Raw genomic sequence first — 22,373 nt, 5'->3', positions numbered from 1 at the left:
GGGAACTGGGAGAAGCAGCTTTAATCTCTCCTTACCTTCAGCACCCAGCTCAGTCATGCTCATCAAGCACTATGTTCTTACTTAAGTTCATCATTAGGTACCTCTAGGTTGTACATCATGGTATCAGTTACTTTGGAGTATCGTGTAGGCAAGGACCTATCAGTCAGCAGCCATGGCTTAGGGTGTACATTTTGGCAAACAGCTTAAGGATCCACATGCCTTTTTCTCTTTCTTTATTACTGGGGACTTGGTCCCCTTTAAATCTGTGGTTTGCATTATTGAACTATTTTTGGAAAAGAGCAACTAATAAGGCTGGCATCTGTTGTATCATAGTACACAGTTTGGAAATAGCTGAAATGACTCATAAAGGTAAGATGAGAAAAGACATACAGCTGGATAAAGAAGAGGTCTGTGTACACACACACACACACACACACACACACACAATGGAGCACTACTCAGCCATCAAAAAATTGAAATCTTGCCATTTGCAATGACATGGATAAAACTAAAGAATATTGTGCTGAGTGAAATAAGTCAGAGAAGGACAGTTATCATATGATCTCAGTCATATGTGGAATTTAAGAAACAGGATCATAGGGGAAGAAGGGAAAAAAAATAAAACAAGACGAAATCAGAGAGGGAGACAAACCACAAGAGACTATAAATCATAGGAAACAAACTGAGGGTTGCTGGAGGTGAGGTGGGGAAGGGGACAGGGTAACTGGGTGATGGGGATTAAGGGGGGCATGTGATGTAATGAGCACTAGGTGTTATATAAGACTGATGTATCACTGATGTCTACCTCTGAAACTAATAATACATTATATGCTAATTGAATTTAACTAAAATTTTAAATTTTAAAAAGGTAAAAAAAAAAAAAGCCATACAGCTGAGTTTGTATTGTTTTACCTCCAGTGGTTGCTCAGCCCTTGATAACTTCATGGGGGTGGTATTGCCCAGGTGAAGAGCTCCCAGAGTGGGGGCAGTGAGCTGAGGCCACAATGGCTTTGCTGACTCCATGATACTTCTGGCCTGGCTGGTCCAGGAAGATGGACATTACTCAACTGAGCCCCTGGTCTGCTCTAACACTGATGACCGACCACATTAATTCCCTTCGTTGAAGCTGGTTCTATATTCTCAAAGAATTGACACATAGGCAATTTCATTTAATATTCAATATATTTTTTAGTGAAAGGTTTCCCCTCTAACTATGACTATTATGATGAACACCGGGTGTGGTACAGAGGTGTTGAATCTCTACATTGTACTCCTGAAACTAACATTACATTGTATGCTAATTAACTGGAATTTAAATAAAAACTTTAAACAAGCAAAGGAAAGCTGAGAAGCAGCCTAGTATCCCAGAGAGGACTCCAAACACTTAAGAATAGGTAGTATTTCTGAAAATGGGTGGGTTTTCCTAACAGACTGATGTGGATTTAAGATATCCCACCAGTGCCAGTGACACATGACAGCCAGGTTGTCCCGGGGCTAGTATAAGGTTTTTGGGAAGACCCAGAGGGGCCAAGCCCTTTGCTTTCTCTTGTACCTACAGATGCGTGGCGAGCAGAAGCTTCCTGGGCAGGGAAGTGAGCAAGGACCCCAGGGTGGCTTTCTCATCTTAAGATCTTGTGCTTTTTTTTCTTGCAGAAAGTGGAAGTACCCATGATGCTGAGACTCCTCAGGGAGCAAAGGATGTTCATGATCCAGACCATCACTCAGTACAAGTTTGTCTACCAAGTCCTCATCCAGTTCCTCCAAAACTCCAGACTCATTTAACCACCCCCCCGCCCCGCCCCAGCTACTGGGAGAGGGCCCCAGCTCCATCTGCAGATGGGGAGGCACCTCCAGACAACATCTGCTCCCCCAGCAGGGCGCGGATGGCCAGAGCAGGCAGGTCATCGGCTCCTTGATGACAGGAGCCAAGATTATTCACAAACATCATATATTATTTTATATGAGATAATTTATTTTTTTCCCCTTTTGGATAATTTTTGTGAATCATTGTAATGCAGTTTTCACCATTAATATAGTACTTTTCATTTGAACCTTTTTTTTTTTTTTGACTGATCTGCATTGTAAATATGTCAGGGAAGGTTGCCTGGTGGATTGTTTGGGGGACAGAGGCATAAAGGGAACACATCTCTAGTGAAGTTGCAGCCAGATGAGTAGCCAAGCCTGAAATTCAGCGGCCTGATTGCTCATGTCCAAATCAAAGATGGCAAGAAAATGAATTCGTTCTAAAATAAGGGCTAAGGCCCTTCCCTGAAGGAAAACAACAACAACAACAACAAAAAACACTATTTTCTTGTATTTGGGGGTTCCTGAGCCTTGATGGACACTGGCGTCCTTTCTTCCTTTCTGCCCTCGTCCTCAGCAGCTTGAGTTAAAGACAGGAGCAGCTAGAGGAAACGCGGCCTTTATGATGCAGTATGGCCATCGCCCGGGCTGAACGAGGAGCTCTGGGCTGTACCTTTCTCAACACCCCTTCTTCTGGACTCTGAGGCCCCAGTGTTCCCTGCCGGGGACTGCACCCTCAATATTTCGCTACTACTTCCTGTTTACTCAGTGGGCCCCAGTCTGGTGGTCTTTGAGGCTCTGGGCCAGGCCATCTGTGCAGCTAGGCCTCTTGCCCGATTGAGAGAAGATAATGGGCCGGAGTGGGAAGAGAAAGGAGATGGGCAGGCCCTTGATGGTGTTTCTTATTTAAATAGGATGTGTGTGCTGGACGGGGGCCTGCAGGTCGAGGTGCTGGGTACATTCTGTCTTTCCATCAGTCACCAAGTCACTGGAAAGGTTATAAAGGGAACAGTTGGGAACGCTGATTTATGGGGGCTGTTTGGCACTCAGGTGGCAGGGCCCTGGCCAGGAACCGCAGCGAGGGTGAGCCCCCTCCCAGCTGCGCTGCTGTCCCCCCAGGCTCTGGCCTGCAAGAGCAGAACTAAGCCCACTCAGAACGCTGTAATCCAAATTTTGGCCACTGGATGAAAAATGCTGGGACCTGTCTCGCACGAAGCCCCTCACTGCTTTCCTGTTCTCTGGGCACCCCACCCTCCAGTCACCTTGCAGCTTGGTTCCGTTTGTCTCTTCCTGAGCCTACGCTGGTCATTGTCCTGAATTTCTTTTTTTTTTTTTTTAAAGATTTTATTTATTTATTCATGAGAGACAGAGAGACGCAGAGACACAGGCAGAGGGAGAAGCAGGCTCCATGCAGGGAGCCCAAGGTGGGACTCGATCCCGGGTCCCCAGGATCACACCCTGAGCCAAAGGCAGGCGCTAAACCATTGAGCCACCCAGGGATCCCCTGTCCTGAATTTCTCGGGTCAGTACACAGTAAATCATATTCCACACATTTTCCCGCTAGCTGGATTTTAGGCACTTTGCCTCTCTGCTGTCCAGTTCTTCTTGAATGCAACTTTTAAACTGTGGTTTTGTTCTTAGAATTGACATTTGTGGGTGTTCCATTATGCCCTCCCCCGCCACTGCCTTTGTTTTGTTTTGTTTTGTTTTGTTTTGTTTTTCCTGAGCTGAAAATATTAAGAAAGAATGGCATCAGATCAACCAGAAAGAGCGAGCCTGTGGGACATCCGGTTACCACACAGCAGCAGAGGGGTGTGGAAGCGGATTCCTGATGAACTCCTTTGGACTGGGCATCCACTCGGTTTCACGTCTGGCCAGGTGTTGTGGTGGTGGGAGGTCTACCTACTCACCTGGCCAGGTGAGTCTAATCTTAGACTCAGAGTATCTGGTGATGGAGGGGCTCCTCTCTTCTACTCCAGAGACTGAAGAATCGGTCAAGGAGGGTAACTTCAGTTACACTCTAGAGATGCTGGAATTTGGGTATATGTGCTGGAAAAGAAAACCATGAGTTTGACTTAATGTTTTCAACGGAACAGAGCTCAGCACCCTCACTGGGAGATGCTCAGAACTCGGCTCCTCGACAGGCAAAGAGGCGGGTTTCCTTTCCTTAGACACTCTTCCATCCTTGGGATGGTCTGCTGTGAGAAGTGTTTTCGGAGTTGGTCTGCGGTTACTGGCTTATCTGATGCACGACACAAATATTTCTCTTTTCATCTCTCAGGCCCCAACGTGGGCACTGTTAACATCGAGTCTCACGTGGGCAGTGTGTAGATCTGTCTCTTTGAGCTCATCACACATGCTCTTCCTTTCAACCCATCCGCTGTTGTCACTTGGTGCTGTGGGAATAGTTGTTAATGCACAAAACGCAGGGAAGAAGTGGGTCTGCTGTCCAATTTCCTAGCCAAAGTTTATATCGAAACCCAAAGGAAACCACTTAAAAGTTACTCCACATATTTCATTTTTAAAAACAAATGTTTTTGGTTCTGTAGTGCATTTTGCATTCCTTTTCCCATCTCCAGCGAATGCCAGCACAGTTCCTGTGAAATTAGCAGCAGGCATTGAAAGTCCTTCTAGTGGCATCTGCATAATAATTGCCCAGAGATGCTTTATATCTGGGAAGCAAGCCAAGGAATAAACCTTGAAGCAAAGTGTATTAAATTAGTTATCTAGTTAGAGCTTTTGGAATGAGTTCCTGATGATGTATCAAGTCTGAAGCTGGAGCGGTCGGGGTCTATTTTTTTTGTCTGTTTGGATTTGAAGAGAGAAAATTAAAAATAGAGGGGGAAAAAAGAGATAACCATCTCGCAGCAAAGCCATTCAACTCTTTGGGGCCTCTGGTTTTGAAGTTTTCCAGTTGAAATGTGTTATTTCTTTGATCCGTACTCATTTGGGCACACGGAGCCAGCGTTTGTCCTTGGTTAACTGTTGTCCCTGGATGGCAGGGCTGAGTGTGACGTCTTCATCCTTGAGCTGCGCTGGGCCTGCTGGGCTTATTGGTTCCCTTGGGCTCCAAGGAGACCCCACCTTCCGTAGCACTGACATTTACACACACCTCTTTCCTTGGATGGGAAGTAAGGGAGGATTCGGCTGCATTAGAGAGGGATGCCAAACGTTGATTTTTTTTTTTACAGGAGAGGAAAGAGGAATGAGCTGTTCTCAGTGAGAGGGGAACAGTAAGATCAGGAAAGGTGAAAACCTCTCCACATGGAATATTTTGAGCAATATGCTTCCAAGGAGCTTAAATAGAGAGAACTTTACTTTTACAATCTTCGTGATCATGGATTACAAAGAGGAACTAGTCTTTTATCTATTATTTATCTCCCATTGCTTGCCTAAGACTCACTTGGCCATCTCCAGCCCCTTCTTCCATCAGCCTGGTCGGAGGGGCATTGTGGGCCCTGTTGAGAAGGTTCTTGTGGGACCCAACCACTAGCTTTCCCAATACTCACTTAGCCTCTATCTTGCCTACTCTGTGCTTTTGAGGTTCAGTTTTAAACTCCAGGGGGGCTCAAGAGGTCAGCATTTTTATCCAGCTGCCTACTTCTCTTATCTTTTCAGCTTAATTACAGGTTGACCATGTGAAAATGACAATAGCTGGACCATTTTTTGTTACAGTGACAGAAAATTTACATGAGTCAACCTAATACATACAGTATTTTTCTTCCCCCTGATAGAGTAGGGGTCCCAACACACCATATATTATTTCTCCTCACAAGGGCTAAGAAACATAAAAGCATGTGAAGTGGATGAGTTGGCTTTGCCATAATGAGCTTTGCACTCAGTGAATGGGTCACCTCCTGGGGCTGGGAAGTCACTCTGTCTGCAGAGATGTTAGTACACCTAGATGTTAGCACGCTCTCATAGGCAGGGTTGGCCATCAGGCACATCACTATGGGATTTTCGGTGGCCACCTTTTTTTGATGTACAACTTGTGTTAACTTAGCAGACCTTAGCACAGTGCTTATGGCACACGGTGTGTGGACCTGAAGCTGTCCCCAGCCAGAAAGCAGAATGTGCTTTTTGAATCTCATTCCTCCACTTCTAGTGACAGGTTTGATGGTGAAAGCAGGTATAGCTGTTGACTTTCTTTTTCGGGAAATGTGTTCATCTCTTTGTGGTGGGGGAGTCTAAGATATGTGCAAGGGGGCTGAGACACAAGGGATGGGATTGGGTCAGACCTACGTTACTGATAATCTATCCTCATTCCCCCTCCATTTTGGCAATAACTGTTGGGGTCCTAGAAGAGGAGATTTCAAGAAGTACCAAGTAATCACTGTTGGGATCTTTAGGCAGCCCTATTTGGGCAATTCAGCTTCCTCACATTTGACCAAAGACTCTTCTGCTGCTGTTTAATTTTATTTCTATGTACCAGATGCCCATCAGGCTCTTATTTCATGATTTCTTTGCATGAACAAAGTAACAATTCATCCAGTGCTGCTTCCAGATGGAGAAATTTGGGTTTTCCATGGATACTGCACAAATTTTCCAGTGGCCTACAGCCTTATGGATGACAAATTAGTTGGCCCTATAGGGTGGAAATCTCTAAAATGTTAAATTATGTTTGAAGCTTCCCTTGGATGCTGTGCAAGAAAATAGAATGGTTCTTGTCTTTGCCTCAGCTTCTGAGACATTTGGGGGCAGAAGACCTAAGGGATACATCTTTGGAAAATAACAAGAGAGATATGAGGGTTTATCCAATCATATCTGCCCATCCAAATATGTTGCCCCTAAAGTCACTGTTGTTCGTGGAATTCTGTAAAACCCAACAGCCAGCTTACCTAATATGCAACTTTTATTGTGTTGACTACCTTTAGCTCCAGCTTAATATAACTGCATCTTCTGCAAGGTCAAACTAAAATGTTCCCTATTAAAACGTCCAAGAGCCTGGCAAATTGAGTATCTGGCATCAATCGATTGCATGAGACCGGATAGTTTATTGTTGTTTGGTGCAGTGAAGTGGGAGGATGTGCATCAGTTCCTATTGTTCAGAGCTTCGGTCAGCCCTTCTATTTTAAAAATAAATTCAAGGACATTTCGTTACAAGGCGGGAGGGCGAGAGCTGATGCGCAGCCTGGCTATGACGAGCATCTGCATAGAAAGTCACTGTGTCTTCTGCGGTGCTTTGGGCCATCAGGGTCATTCGTTTCCCCAAGATGCCATAGGCTTGCTTAGAGAAGTCATAAACGAGGCCAGAGGGGTAGTGTGCTGCAGCACCCCTCGGAGGGCCCGGCTGCAGGGTCCCAATCGGTTTCACCCTGCAGGGTCCCAATCGGTTTCACCCTTGCTCGTGCTTTTAAACGGCCCTCAGGGCCCTGGGAGAGCTGGGAAGCTCCAGGATTCGGGTGTGAGCCTGGGTGCCCGCTCACCGACCTTCCTGGCAGAGGGCCCTGCCCACCGCCTGGCCCCCGGGGATGGCATCTCTGCTCCCTGCGAGCCCGGGGCGCACACTCACGCTCCAGGGTCCCCGTCCCCCCGACCGCACTTGTTCCTCGGCCCCCTGGGCGGGACTATCCTGGGAAGGCACCATCCTGGGGCCAGGAGCACCTCCCGGCTCAGGGCTCTGCTGCCCCCACCGCCTCGCGGTCGGTCCGCTCTCCCCTCTGCCTTCCCTCCCCTCCCCTCCCCTTCCCCTGCTCGGCAGAAGCGCTCTCCTAGGCCGGCCTAAATTACACGGTTAGGAAATCGAATTTTAATCGATTTAATTCGAATTCGATTAAAATCGAATTTTAATTCTAAAAAGCTCATAGAGTTTGAAGGATCAAGATCTGGCAAATGGAAAGGGCCAGAAAGAATGGAAAACAGCTGCAAAGTTGCCAGCAACCACGCAGCTGCCCTTTGCCCCTCTCTCCCCGCCTTGGTCGGGGTCGTGGCCGCTCCTCGCTGCTGGGGGACGTGAGAGCAGATGGAGTCGATGAGCAGCCCCGGCCGAAGCAGCGCGGGTAGCAGAGGTACTTTGTTTCCCTCTAGGGGGACCTGCACGCGGTCCCAGCGGCTGTCGGTGGTCGGTGGCCCGTGTGGTCAGGTGCGCGCAGCACCTGACTCCTCCTGACCAGCTCCCTTGGTGCAGCCTCTCCCCTCGGACTGGGCCTGGCCGCTCCTCATGGACTGGGCCTGGCCTCTCCCCTCGCACTGGGCCTGGCCTCTCCCCTCGGCACTGGGCCTCGGCCTCTCCCCTCGGACTGGGCCTCAGCCTCTCCCCTCAGACCGGGCCTCGGCCTCTCCTCATGGACTGGGCCTGGCCTCTCCCCTCGGACTGGGCCTCAGCCTCTCCCCTCTGACTGGGCCTCAGCCTCCCCTCATGGACTGGGCCTGGCCTCTCCCCTCGGACTGGGCCTGCCCGGCGCCGTGGGTGGGATGGGTGGCAGGTGTCCGGGGAGGGGCAGGACACGCTCATCACGTGCACCTGATCCTGCCGTTTCTCCCCCAGCCGCCCTCAGGGAGACGCGGACACCTGCTCCCCTGACCGCAGGGTCCCAGGGGGTCCCAGGAGCGAGCGGGAAGGTCGGGTCGGGTCTTGGGTCGGGTCTTCTGGTCCTTGGGGTGGAGCTGTTTTCGCCCCCATCTCAGGAATGCTGCCTGGAGTGAGTCGGGGTAGCTCTCAGCAGGGGCGTCTGCACGTTGCCCAGGGCCTCCCACCTCCCTCAACTGCAGTGTTAGCTAAGAACTACCTTCCCCGGGGAACCCAGAGCTGTAATTCAGAGCCTTTGTGTTTTTTGTTTTGTTTTGGTTTTCAATGTGAACATCGTAGAATGTTACTGCCATTTCCTTTGGCTAAACTCTCTTGCCAGTCTGGGGTCTTAAAAATCTATTAACCATTTTAAAAGCAAGGTTACTCTTCATCGGAGATGATTTCCTGTGTGTGTCGTTCCTTCCATAGCCAACTGACTTGAGGATTCTCAAATGGGAAAACGAGAACAGTTTACATATGCAGATGACTATTTAAACATATAACCTTGTGTGATTCTCCTTACATCAAGTAACAGGCCAATGTGGTTTGTTTCACTGGACTGCTTGTCGGGTTACTTAACTCAGTATTTTGATGCTTTCCTTGTCTGTGTTTTACAAGATGTTGTGAATCGCGATCTCATTCGAAACAATTGGCATTTCGTAGATTTCCTATTGAAACAACGTCGGGACGAGTCCCCAGCTTAGACACCAGGCTGTTCTTAAGGCCCTTGGGTCAGCCCACGGAAGCCTTTGGACTCGGACAGAGCTGAAACGCAGGGTGGGCAGCCCAGTGTGTGGTTGGCTGTCTTGAGCTGACCTGGAAATGTAACCGCCTCGGGTGGTGTTGCCGTGAGACACGCATTCCAGGTCGGGACTGGGGATCCTGACAACCCTTGTCCTCCCCGTGGGTAGCCACTTGCTACCCTGCAAGGTGCAAGTCCGTTCTCTTTGCTACAAACAGTGGTTGTCAGGCGAGAGAGGGAGTGAGAGGTCTATAGGACATTCCCTATGTCAGGGGGTGATTAATATTCATGGCAACTTTAATTTGGTATAGCCTCCCTCTCAATTTAATAATATTAAAAGCCTTAAATAAAACTATGCATGCTATTCTATGTGCTTTTTTATATCAGTAAATAAGCTTATGCTTGCCAGTTTTATACACAGTTATGAGGTGTGTAAAACTGACTTTTGACAGTATTTTTTGCACTGTTTCTTCTGTTTTTATAAAGTCTTTAGATAACGGTCCTAGTTGCGTATTGTTTATGTTTTCACCATCCTTGTCATTGCTGTAAAATGTTTCATATGTGCCTTTACAAATGTGAGATCTTTATTCTAACTTTTTTGTAAAAGATATCTATTGACTTCCATATACAATAAACTTTTTTTTTTTTTTTCAGAGAAAACAGTTGAATCTTCTCTCTTCTGTGTCCTGCATGTTTGCATTAGATGAAAGGACCCACATCCTTTACTTATTAGGGTTATTTTCATAGGCAAAAGGGCCTGGTAAAATCTGCTTTTTCACCATTTTAAAGCCCGTTTATTTCTACCCACTTTCATTCCTGTATAACTCGATCGTACTGAAGAATTTGTTCGAAACTTCCAAAGTTATCGTAGTTATAAAAAAACAAAACAAAACAAAACACCTGACGAGGGTGATCACTAGGCAAGTGGCGTGAAGAATACATAGAAAGGGATCTTTCCTACAGATGCTGTGATAACCCTTAGCAAGCGTCAGGTCCCTTCCCTCCAGCTGTCACTGCCTCAGACCCCAGACTGTCTGCATGGCAATGGCAGGCCCCGGGCTGCTCTGGGACACATTCTTGGTGTGTCCTTTAACAGCTCCTGTCTAGGTCTTAAGAAAGCTGCCCTGCCCATACTTCCAGCCCATCAACTGCCGTAGACACACAGTGAACCCCTGGTGATGAGGGTGGACACTTTCTTCATGTATCTTTGATGAGTAACAGGGCAACACATTCACTTCTGTGTTAACCCATTTATGCCCGGTCACACTACAAGGAGTTCACCCACTGAAGTCCCAGCTTATTTCATGCCATGTAAATGAGAATACCGTGGGCCACTGTGGGCAGAAAGGGGATGGCAAGCATTACATTGAAATAATTTAATATATTATTAAATATAGAAATTATTAAATATAGAAATAGTTCTATAGAAATAATTATAGAAATATAACTATTAAATAATAGGAATTAAATATAGGAATTATTAAATATAGAAATAATTATACAAATAAGTCTGGGTGTACGTTCAATGGGGCAACAAAACAATTATAGTTCTTGAAAGAAAAGACTGATGTTAAAAAAAAAAGTGCCGGTGGAAGTGGAGAGAAGCGGAATGGAAAGAAAAGAGGTACATACGCTAATTTGTTTTCTCCTCCATGGACTGAGTAAACAGACGTTTATTTTCTTTGGATAACAAACAGGAAAAAAGTAGTCTTATCGTATAATTTTGAGATAAAACAGTAATCACCAGTAGACCTGTTTATCTCTAGACTGTTAGCAGAGCTGAGGAAGGAAATTTAAGAAAACCCGGAGAGCAAAAGATAAATATAAGGAAAACATACACAAACACGCAATGAAGCAAATACACCTATTTTGTGATTTTTACATCTTAATAAAAATAAATGGGGAACAGTTATCTGACATACCAGTTAAGAAGCATAATGGAAGAAAAGAGCTCATTCATAATAGCTAAGGAAAACAGAAAATCTAGAAATGAAGATCAATGCGTAGGACCTATATAAACAACCTAACCAAATGGATAACTCACCACATTCTTGGATAGAAAGACTCACATTATGGTGAAGTCAGCCCTTTATCACTTACTCTAATGCAATTCTAATAAATCCCAAATAGCATGTTTGTGGGGGAGGAGGGAAAGACCAAGAGCGGGCTTGGCCAAATGATGCTCAAGTACTTTGGAGGGCTAAAGGTGAGAGAATTCAAGGGAACACAAACAACTAGCCCTACTAGATACAAAACATTTTCCGGTGCCACAATAATGAAGAAAACAGAAATAAACCTAAATCTTAAAGGAATGATAATGTGACCATTTCAGATCAGCAGAGGAAAATAAATCAATAAATGATGCTTCCATAAAGAGCTAGCAATTTTGAAAATCACAGATTCAAAGAGTACAGTTGGATCTCTTTCTAAAATATAATTGCAGGTAGAGCAAAGACTTAAAAATTTGACTATTTCTTCATTTAAAGATGAAAATGGGGCAGCCCCAGTGTCTCAGCGGTTTAGCACCGCCTTCAGCCCAGGGCTTGATCCTGGAGACCTGGGATCGAGTCCCACATCGGGCTCCCTGCGTGGAGCCTGCTTCTCCCTCTGCCTGTGTCTCTGCATCTCTCTCTCTCTCTTCCTCTGTGTTTCTCATGAATAAATAAATAAATAAAATCTTTAAAAAAAAAAAAAAGATGAAAATGATCTGCCTTTTTAAAGCAAGTGTCATGAGAAAAAAAGTGAATGGACAAGCAGGGAAAAAAATATTTTCAGGACATGGCAAGGAGTTAATAGCCCAAAATGCATTAAGAATCTGACTCTTGGTATCAGCTCAGGTCATGATCTCAGGGTTGTGAGATCAAGCCCCACAATGAGCTCCTCGCTCAGTGGGGAGTCGGCTTGAGATTCTCTCTCTCCCTCTGCCTCCACCCACTCACTGTCTCCAATCAATGAAATCTTTAAAAAATAAAAAATTATTATGAGAGACCTGATTAGCAAGATAGGCAATAGCCGTGAATATTGACTCACAGCAGGAATGCAGGCATTCCAAATTACAGCAGAAAGTGCCCAATCTCATTAACAATTAATAATCTCATCAATGCACAGCAAACAAAATACTTCACACAGTAGACCAGCAAAAAGAATTCAAATAGTACCTTGTTACGATGGTAGAGGAAAACAAATACTACAAATATCCTATCTTCTTGGTACCCGATGCAGTGTTTTAAAAAGGAACCGTGGCCATACTTATTCCAGTTCCAAAAGTTTTCACTACTGGGTCCTGAAATTGAACTTTCTAGGACTCTAGGCCCCAAGATGCTACCACCTGGCCGCTAAGGTCTATGTGGAGGACCGTGCCTCTGGCACTGTCCATAATACCGGCAACCTGGAAAAGCCACACATCCGTCAGTAGAATGAGTAAATTATGAGACATTCAGTGCAATGTTCTCTGCAAAGTATGAAGCAAATCTGCAAATGCTGGAACGAAAAGGGGTCCATATTGTGAAGTCTGAGACGGAGATGCGAAATCCTATGTCAGTACCATCCTGCCTTTGTTTTGCTCGTCTATTTACCTACACCTCTTACATGGGCAGATGGGGAGAATCGGGACCACCGAAGCGCAGGGCTTCCAGGGGTCACCTCTGGGGAATGGGGCTGGACAAGAAGAAAGAACGGCTCGCTTTCTTCCAGTATTATTTACATTTATTGAGAAAATATTCCTTTCATAACGTTTATAAAACCTACAGAAATGGGGAGAGGGGTCCTATGCTTATTTTCGGCTTGGCTAGAGTAAATCAGCACCCTAAACTCCCTGCGGCCAGGACCCGGGCCTCACCCAGCCCTCTGCACTTGGAGAGAGATACAGGGTGCTCTGCATACAGGAGGTGTTCAATAAACTTCTTGCACTTCGCTGAACAACAGAATGCATTGTGTCCCCTGCAGCCCACTGTGTGCAGCTGTGTGTGCGAGACACACGTGTCCGTGGGGGACGCGCACGCGGACGGGTGTCCACGAGGCAGGAAGGATGAAGGAAATCAAGCTGCTTGCAGCTCCTGAGTGTGAAGGGAAGCTGAGGCGTCCACGCCACGGGGCTTTCATTATTGCGGGTGGGGAAGAGGCCGTGTTTGGACTGCAGGAGTCCCGCGGGGAAGCGGCGCCCACGGGCAGCGCCTGCTAGCGAACAGGCCCAGGGGCTGCCATCCGGCTGCGGGAGCCGGACTCCTGCCGGCCGCGCAGGGAGAGATCACGGTTTGCTCAGTAACACAGGGTCGGTAAGGAAAAAAAAATTTTTTTTCCCTTCTCAAGCTTACCCTGGAGTGTTTCCAAGGCAGGAGGGTACTGCATTACAGCAATCAACAGAGTGAGAAATGGAAAGTCGGCTTGCAGACGGAGGAGGGGAAAAAGAAAAGTCAAGAAAGCGAAGCATGCGTGAGGCCCCTTCAGTGCATTACAGGGATTCCAGCTACCAGACCGAAGACTCCAGACACACTCCCCTGCCGGGGGTGGGGGGGGGCGCTGGGGGGGCTCGGGTCACTCCGCTGCACCTTCTCTCCCCCTCCACAGGCACTGAACCCTGAAAGCCACCGCAGCCCACACGCCTCCCCCACCTGCACCCTCACCCCCCCACCCTGCTGAACAGGTGTGACTGCGGCTCCCGCCGCCCCTGTGAGATCCTCCCCAGACATAAGATGAACTTCAAACACCATTACCCTTTTTATTCTCTTTCATCATCCAGGTTTGCTCACAACATTGTAAGAGGCATGAAGGGAAAAGTAGCCGTGTTTCTTAAATTCAGTCGGTCCAAAGCACGTGGTAGTACGTGAGACCATGCCGTTCTCTCTTAGGGAAATAAAAGCATTCAAAAATTATTTTGGTACTAAGAGTAAAGGTGAAGGCCAACCTTCAGGTAAGCCACGGGTAAGGTTTAGGGGCAAGCAGGGTTTTCATTCCAGTGATTTTACAGAAATGCAGGAGTCATGTGTACGCCTGGAAATATTCAAATCCTTGAAGGCTTCTGTGCTAGCATTTAAATAAAAATTAGCGTGTTGGCGGAGTTTCAGTGGCTTTCAATTTCCTGTTTGATCTCAGAAATGTACGGATGATCTTTGCCGTGAGCCACTTCCATTATGGCGATGGCCTAGGAGAGACAGAGACAAGTGAAGGCTTGAGAGCCTGGAGGCAGCACCCAGCACCCAGCACCCAGCACCCAGCACCCGGGGCTAACAGAACTCAGGGTAGACTTCCCTGCGTCGGGGCCCAGGAGGCGCACTGGCTCTTGGAGCCTGATTGTCCTCCAGGGTCTCGATTTCTTGTTATCTTTTAAATTGCGAAGATTATCTGATAACTGGTTGCCCAGTCGGTACCACTGAGTAAAGCAGCTGAAGAGAGGATACAAAGAAGTGGGCTTCCTGACGTCCTAGAAACCGCAGGAAGGCAGGCTCTAGGGACAGAAAGCCCTGGCTGTGGGCTCCCCCGTGAACTTCGCATCAAACCTCCTTAGATTTTGGTTACCACTGCTCATCCGTAAGACACGACTGAACCGTTCTTCCCTTTGAAAAAGCACATGCTTTCCTTGTAACGCACACTCTTTAAAAAAAAAAAACAAACTGAAAAGTACTTGAGGAAGCTGGAGAGAACGTATTTAATAAGGCTTCTTATAGGGCGGCAGTAGGAAGCGGGAGAGTCACCGGTGGCCCAGCATTCCCTAGCTGTGTGACCTTGGGCAACTTACTTAACTACTCTGTGCCTCATTCTCCTCATCTGCAAAACAGGACTGATGCCTACCTCCCAGGGCTCTCGGCACACATGGAAGTCTCTAGAAGAGCATCCAGCACATAGGAGGCGGATCCCAAATGTTATCTGTAAGAATGTATCTTGCTTTTTTTTGTATTCGACTATAGTACTCACAGATAGAAAAACTTAGATTATTCTCCACTCTCCAAACGGGGAATGTCTGATGGCCTGTGCCTGATGGACAATCCTTTCACTGCTACCATTCTCCTCAGAGATCTCAAACCAGCAGGAGGCAGGCCAAGGAACGGCGTGGGAGCCTTCAGAAACGTCCGGTTTTAAATACCTCCCCTGCTCCGGCCCTCTGTGCTCAACCCACGACTCACGCTCCCTGCTCACATCTACTGTGTCCTTCGCTGATCTTGTAGCTCATTGCCTACCAGCACCCCCCGCAACTGGGACCCGACTCGGTCGATTTTCCCTCAACTCGCCAAGGAAATAAATCTGTTGTCTTAGGACACAAAGTCTATGGTTGAAAAACAGAAAAGTATGTACCCTTAGCTCACACTTCTAGCCTGGTTGGGCCCGGACCCTCCCATTTGGGAGGTGGGACCTTATACCATCGTCTCAAGCAGGCTACTGGGAAGATACAGGGAATCTGGCCCCAACTTTGACAGACATTCTCTTACAGGACTTAACAGACTGTCTCAAAGATCAAACATTTCATCAACTGTTAACTACCACGTAAAGAACAACGAGAATCAATATTCAGGACAGTGATTCTGAGCTCCTGTCAGGTGCCGGGCACAAGGTGGCTGTGAAACACGGGGAGAGGCCAGGGCTGCCCAGGGCCCAGGCTGCCCCAGTGTGGGTCACCGCCTGGGCGAGTGGAGCAGATGCTTTCAACTCAGAAAGACTCCAGTCTGAAGGGAGGCCTCAGCCTGCCTGAATCTCAATTTTTCCATCAGGAAAATCTATCTCATTTTCGTGAGAATTAAAAGAAAAACCACACATGAGGGTCCTGGCATGTAACTGGTACTTGATGCAGTGATGAGGATTCCTAAGTACATTCTAGAAACTGCAAATGCATAGTTATAATACTAAGGAGAACCAAATGGAAGATTCCCTCACCACAGTCTCCGGAGCCACCGCGTGGCCTCTGGTCCACTTCCAGGGCCTCACGCGGGATAAGGGCAGTGGCCCCGTCTCCCCAGTCACGGGCTGTGCGTGGCATCGAGGCCAGCCCCTCTTGATGTGTGCACCCCTTCCGTACGGGAGGGCCCGGATGCAGACAAGGCAAAGACTCCATCGCTTACCCTACCCTGACCTGCCCAACACGGCCCCCTCCCACTCCTCTGACCACAGGTGGGTCAAGAACAGGGTGTCCTCTAGGAGTGACTGGAGTCACTCAGCCCTTTCAAGCAGGAGGGCAGGACCCCCAGCCCCGCGCTGCAGACGCACCTTCTTCAGGGCTCTCTCTCCAGCAGCTTTGTCTTCCAGGCCCATGTACAGCCTCCCCAGCTTCAGCCACATGGAGGCCACGTTGAGGGAGTACAGAGGGTAGTGCTTGCTGGAAGAAGAGAGAACATAACAGGCCACGTGTCAAAGGCTCCCGAGCAGCCTGCTCCAAGCCCCGGCAGGTGCTGGATGGACAGCATGGATGGTCTGCCCCTGTCTAAGCACCACAGAGGCACTTCCTTTCACACAGTTGGTGTGTTTCTGAAAAGCTACAGAAAAACTGCAGGAGAAATCCCACAGAAAAACATGTATAAACACGACATTCGATCCCAGTCCCAGATTGTTGTTTTAGGTGCACCCAACGCAGGGCTCTGAGAAAACACCTTTTAAAATGAATCCCCTTTCTATGAACACACTAGGCCTAACCCCTCATGTTAAAAAGGCATTACCCCTAAAAATACACACATACCCATGTGTCTTAGGACCCCCGCTCTCTGTCACAGAATATGGTACCAGCTGGTTTAGCAAAGCTATCTAGCAAAGCTAGGTCTCTGAAGTCAGGAGAACACCTACTTTACTTCTAGATAAGCTTTCTCCGGTGTCCAGTAGAGGGCTTTCTATACAGTAGGTGTTCTCTCTGGTTTCCATTGAAGGCTAACAGCCTGCCAGGGAAAGAGACCAGGAGGCAGCTTATGGGTAAGAGGGGGTGGCGGGAGAGAAATGCATGTGTAGGTGTTGATTCACAGACGGGTCTGTACCTCTCTACCCTCAAAATCCATCCAAGAGAGACACATCCTGGCTGTCTTCCTGGGCAGACGGCATCATGCTGCTTGGAGGAAGCCCTGGAGCCAGTGGCCCCACAGAGGGCCCAGCGCTGGCCTCCAGGAGGGGCTCAAGCTAAGGAAGGGACCAGTAAGGCAAGGCCCTGCTGCTGGGAGAGCGACCACAAAGCTAAGATGATCTCATTCTTTCCCATTCTTTCTCTCTCTCCCATCCCCTCCCTCCAGATCTCACAGAGGGCAGTGTGCCTAAGGCCAGAGGACTTTCTCACCCACCCCAGGAAGAAGATAGGCCTTGAGATCCTCAATGATGCAGCAAATTTTTTCCAAGAGCAGATTTTAGGAGCTGTCTTCCCTCGAACTCCCCCTGATGGCTAATCCAGGCAGCGCAGGGTAAATGGAAGGCTCTGGAAATCCTGACTGGACACAGACTTTACAGTCCCCAACCTTAGACAGTGAGGGAGTACTTAGGGCTTCTCAAATCCATGAGAGACACTGGGGTGCTTCTGGGGCACAGGGCTCTCAGCTCTAGTGCCCAGAAATTCTGAGCTACTTGGTCTTGGGGAAATCCTGCAAATACACAATGTGAATGTGTTTAACAGGCGCCCCACTGATAAGATCTAGGCCATCCCAGCCCCGAAATGGCTAATCAGAGCCAGAGGACACTGCCACAACCTCCATCTGTCACACTTTAAGGTTTAAAAACCCTCTCGACAGGAAACTTCCCCGGGGCTGGTATTCATTATTACTGTTAAGTTAAAATCCAACTTGCTTTATTCAGAAGCGGGGGAGGGGGGCTGTTAATGGATAACCAGAGCCAGCTCAATGGTCCTAGCCTGTCCCCGTTTGCAAACTGGGCTGCAATTTTCAAAAAGCACAATGAGAGGATGGCCGGAGTAACGATGGAAGAGCAGGGATGGGAGACCACCACTCAGCAATTAATCAGTGTGTGTAACTGGGAAGGCAGGGGAGGGGAAAGTCACAAGCTGGTGGCCTTTTTAAGACTGATGTGAATTAACTACTTTGGATACAGCACCCTGGACAGGTCCTGGCAGGGCTCTTGCCCCAGCACCCCCTTCCTAACCTCAACAAGCCTCCACAGGTGTGTGTCTTGGCGGAGTGCACAGGCCGGGCCCACTGGAGCAGCACCCTGCACCTGTACCTCCAGGTGTGGGTGCAGGAAGAGAAAGCTGTTCTAGGCATGTTCCGACACAGGACGCCCAGAAAACAGAAAACAGCATTCCAGATCACCAAATGCCATTCCCTGCTAAGAGGACGAGAACAGCCATGGCAATCACCTGTAGGGCTTAATGATTTTCTGTCCGTATCGCAGGGCTCCTTCCCAGTCCTGCATGTACAAGCAGACACCCATGGCCTGGTACATCATGTGCAACATGTACACGTTGCTGTCCTCAAACACGGAGCCCATCTTCTCCTGGCTGAGCTCACAGATCTCCAGCAGCTCACTAGGGGGTGCTCTGGTGTCAAGGAAAGGACAGGCTCAGGCCTCCGGACTTGGACACGTCCCAAGGCTGGGTTCAAGGAGCTATTTCATCCACTCTGCCCCTACCCTCACACCCTCTGAAAAAGTACATTACAGAAATCTAAGCAAAAGTGAAAGGGAATTTTTTTTTTCTTCAAGAAGCATATTTTTCTTAAACAAACTTCAGGAAAAATTGAAGACCTCAACTATCTTAAACACAATTGAAAAATTCTAGCCACGGGGAACAGACCCCTTGATTCGGCTGTAAACACGTTTAGGATTACAAATCTTCAACCTCCTGGTTAAATTTAAACTTTCACCCAAGCTCAGCACTTTAGTTGAAGCATTTCTAAGGAAGGAGTCCCCACGAGGGGACAGTTCTTTTTTTTTTTTTTTTTTCTTTTTTTATGGCTGCGGAAAAAAATGTGCCATTGTACAATTTCCTTCACCGCTTTTAGTTCTTCCCCTAATGTGAATGTGATGCGTTTTCAAGCTAAGAAAGCGCTATCAGGTAGTGGTTAAGAATATGGATCACAGTAGTCAAATCCTAGTGAGCTCTGTCCCTCGGGTAAATTGCTTGCTACCCTAAGAGTCTGTTCCCATCTGCGTCCTTGGGTGTCCCCGTGAGGATTAGGTACCATAACGTAAGCAAGCCCTTGGCATCGTGTTTGCCTGGAGGACGACACCCAACCAACGAGGGCCTTCAAGGAACTCTTCTTCCCAGCTTTAGACCATAAAACTCTTCCACCACCACATCCAGCTCCTGACCACACTAGTGAAACAAGAAGATGAAATCAATACTACACAACTTTGATGCGGCTGACGCCAGGTCATGGGCAGTCATTCTTCCCACCATCTGCCAGGAGACATTCTTCCTTCCGAGTTCAGAATCTTACCCCCGCCCTCTCACTCCCTCCTCCCAGCTCTCCAGCAGCTCTTGCAGGTGAGGGACAGTAAACTTCTAGACAGCAGTAAAGGATATATTTGTAGTGCTTGGCCCTCCGGAACTCCTCGATGACGTTGCGTGCGTATCTGACCATGTCACGAATGGTTTCTGCCTTTGGGGGATCACTGAGCTTCCGGATTTCCACCTTGGCCTTATCCTGAGGGAAATGTCCAAAAGTGCAAGGCATCAGCTCCCACAGAAACTACACCCAGCGGGAAACCTCTCAGATAGTATCTTTTTCCATGTAGAGGTGGGGGCTTGCCCATTGCAAAGTCACAAAATAATGCACAGAAATTAGGCAATGGATCTAAGGGAAACCCAGTACTCCGCTACCTTTTTTTTTTTTAATTTTTATTTATTTATGATAGTCACACACAGAGAGAGAGAGAGAGAGAGAGAGAGAAAGAGGCAGAGACACAGGCAGAGGGAGAAGCAGGCTCCATGCAGGGAGCCTGATGTGGGATTCGATCCCGGGTCTCCAGGATCGCGCCCTGGGCCAAAGGCAGGCGCTAAACCGCTGCGCCACCCAGGGATCCCCCCGACCCCCGCTACCTTTTTACAACAAACAAACAAAAAGACTAATTTTCTAGTCAATCCTTATAAGCAGGACACTTAGGATATGTTTGCTATGCGCAGATCTGTGTGTTCACACATCTATGAATCAAGAGGATAGAATGAGGAGGGGTGGCATGGACAAAATAACACAGGCAATGCCAGAGAAAATTTTCCATATTCTGGCGAACAAAAGCTGGGAAAAGCCTAAAATTGTTCTCATGTGCTTTTATCCCTTCCCTCCCCTTCTGAGCATCCATTTCTTTTTGCGATACAGCAGTGCGGCAAATCCTTCTCTCATTTGCACGGTGTAATGGACATGTGGTTCATCAGCTGTGAGGGTCAGGTTTGAACAGGGACCTGGTGTAACCAGATTTCCTCTAGCTGTCTTAGTAAGATGGGTTTAAAGGGTCAACAATACCGTGGGAGGAGTACTGGCCCAGAGGTCCTGAGGCACTGGGTATGGTCCTCTTGGGAACCTACCTTGTCTTTGGTGGTGCATTCCTGGCACTGGCAGGTGAAGAAGTACGAATCTCTCAACCGGTCGTTCCTATCTTCTGTTGGGTATAGGAGGTCAATGTAGCTGGTAAAAACCTAAGGGGGCCCAAAGAGTGGACAATGCAGTCTGCTATAGGCACACGTGTTCTTCATCCTTCCTGTGGCTCTGCAAATACTTCCAGGGATAGGCCCTGAGAAGGACCACAGCATGGAATATGCTCTTTCCCTTAAAACACCGAGTTCTTCATATTTTTTTTTAAGATTTATTTATTCATGGGAGACAGAAAGAGAGAGGCACAGACACAGGCAGAAGCAGGCTCCATGCAGGGAGCCCCATGTGGGACTCAATCCTGGGACTCCAGGATCACGCCCTGAGCCAAAGGCAGATGCCCAACCGCGGAGACACCGAGTTCTTTAAAGTCAGCAGTCACCTAGTTTTGTCCACCTCCTTGTGATGGAGAGAAAGGACTTCTCCTCTCACCTTCTAGAGAATCAAGGAGTCCCCCAAGCAGTAAACTGGGAGGGTTGACAGCATCCCCATTCCCTTCCTCCCCAGAGAGGGCCAGCTGTGGATCTGTCCCAGGGACACGGCCTTGTCCCAGGTGTAGACCAGAGACCCTACCCCTCCTTGAGCCGGGCCCTGCTCTGTCTACCTGGCCTTCAGTCAGCCCCTTTGCTGTCCCGGCTTGGGCCGGCTCAGATGCATTGCTGGGGACGGGAAGTGTGCACACAGCCCTCCGGATTGGCTTCCCTTTCTCCTTCCATCAGCTGGCAAGGGAGCAAGCAGCTTGGCCCAGCAGGCTGGGACAAGTGGGCAGAGGGAGGACACAGCTTCTAGGACACCAGCATGCTGCTGCCTTACCCAGCTGGGCCAGAGAACTTGGAAAAGTCTTGCCTTTGGGCTCATCGGGTTCTCCCGTCCTTGCTTTTTCCTAACGGGGTCTGTAACTGGGACTTGGAGCATATGGAGGAGACCGGCATTTAACTGCCCATTATCTACTCACTGGGACGGCACTTGCTGCTCATCCCACACCATCAGGCACATGTCTGACTGAACAGATGGATGTCACAAAGCCGTGAGTGTGCCAGTAACCCCGGGCCCTGGCAGGCAGGCAGGGGGCACTTGCACAGGGCTGGGTGCTTGCAGGCACTGCCAGGCCAAGCTCTCCCCGACCCAAAGGGCAGCAATGGAGGCCTCGCAGCTCATCGACACCCTCTTTGAAGGGCAAGTGTCCCCCAAGCAGTGGCTTCCCCAGCGCAGGGTTACCACGGGGTTACTGCTGAGCTCGGGCCAAACCAGCAGGAGCCAGGCCTGCACGCAGGAGAGCTGCCTCCTTCCTTTGACGTGACTGATGGGACACGCAGCGCAACAAACACAAGGGCCCAGAAGATGGCGACAAAGGCCGCTCAGTGTCGCTACTCCAGCCCAGCCAGAGCCCGGGTGGGTGACCAGCCGCTGAGCCTCCACCCGGGGCCGGAGCCTGCTGACTTACACTGGGACCCACTGGGGTGGGTGCACGACAGAGGCCTCAGCGCAGTCGCAAGACACGTGAAAACCAAGAGGCCCCAACCGAAAACAGGACACCCTCATCATGATGAATGAAGCAAAGGCCACAAAGTCTCATCTGTGCCCTGGACTTCTGGTCCCTGTTCAGCTGCGGCTCGGTCCACGGCTTCTGGAGAAGCCAAGGTCTTGCCTACTTGGCACACTGATCGTTGTATTTAAGGCTTAAAATATCCAGACATGTACCTTAAAATAGCACTGAAGACCATTAAACTGAAATGGGCTCTAAAGTGTGTGATTAAGTTCCCTATAAATTCATGTGTCCTTGAAAGGGATTTTATTATCTACCTAAGAACACAGAGCAATC

At 48.4% G+C, this 22,373-nt stretch overlaps 2 protein-coding genes across 5 annotated transcripts in view; one reads left to right on the top strand and one right to left on the bottom strand.

Moving 5' to 3' along the window:
• The window catches only part of PTPN14 (protein tyrosine phosphatase non-receptor type 14), a 180,363-nt gene extending 170,660 nt beyond the window's left edge, over nt 1-9,703 (top strand). For all 3 annotated transcript variants that reach the window (XM_025429920.3, XM_035718491.2, XM_025429921.3), the window contains exon 19: nt 1,654-9,703. In XM_025429920.3, the coding sequence (XP_025285705.2) occupies nt 1,654-1,782 (129 nt within the window). In that variant the 3' untranslated portion in view covers nt 1,783-9,703. The remainder of the gene's footprint in view (nt 1-1,653) is intronic.
• Nucleotides 9,704-13,750: 4,047 nt separating this feature from the next.
• SMYD2 (SET and MYND domain containing 2) overlaps nt 13,751-22,373 on the bottom strand; it is a 49,812-nt gene continuing 41,189 nt past the window's right edge. Inside the window, exons 8-12 of one of the 2 annotated variants that reach the window (XM_025429918.3) lie at nt 20,488-20,598; nt 19,489-19,609; nt 18,322-18,496; nt 16,248-16,356; nt 13,751-14,193 (exon numbers count right to left, since the gene is read on the bottom strand). In XM_025429918.3, coding sequence (XP_025285703.1) covers nt 14,113-14,193; nt 16,248-16,356; nt 18,322-18,496; nt 19,489-19,609; nt 20,488-20,598 — 597 coding nt within the window. In that variant the 3' untranslated portion in view covers nt 13,751-14,112. Of the gene's footprint in view, nt 14,194-16,247; nt 16,357-18,321; nt 18,497-18,839; nt 19,279-19,402; nt 19,610-20,487; nt 20,599-22,373 lie in introns of those variants that run through there. The other variant, XM_049112100.1, reaches the window with a different exon arrangement.

Source organism: Canis lupus, chromosome 7, assembly GCF_003254725.2.
Source record: "Canis lupus dingo isolate Sandy chromosome 7, ASM325472v2, whole genome shotgun sequence".
In the NCBI taxonomy this organism is placed as follows: domain Eukaryota; kingdom Metazoa; phylum Chordata; class Mammalia; order Carnivora; family Canidae; genus Canis; species Canis lupus.
This window is presented reverse-complemented; position numbering and strand designations above follow the sequence as displayed.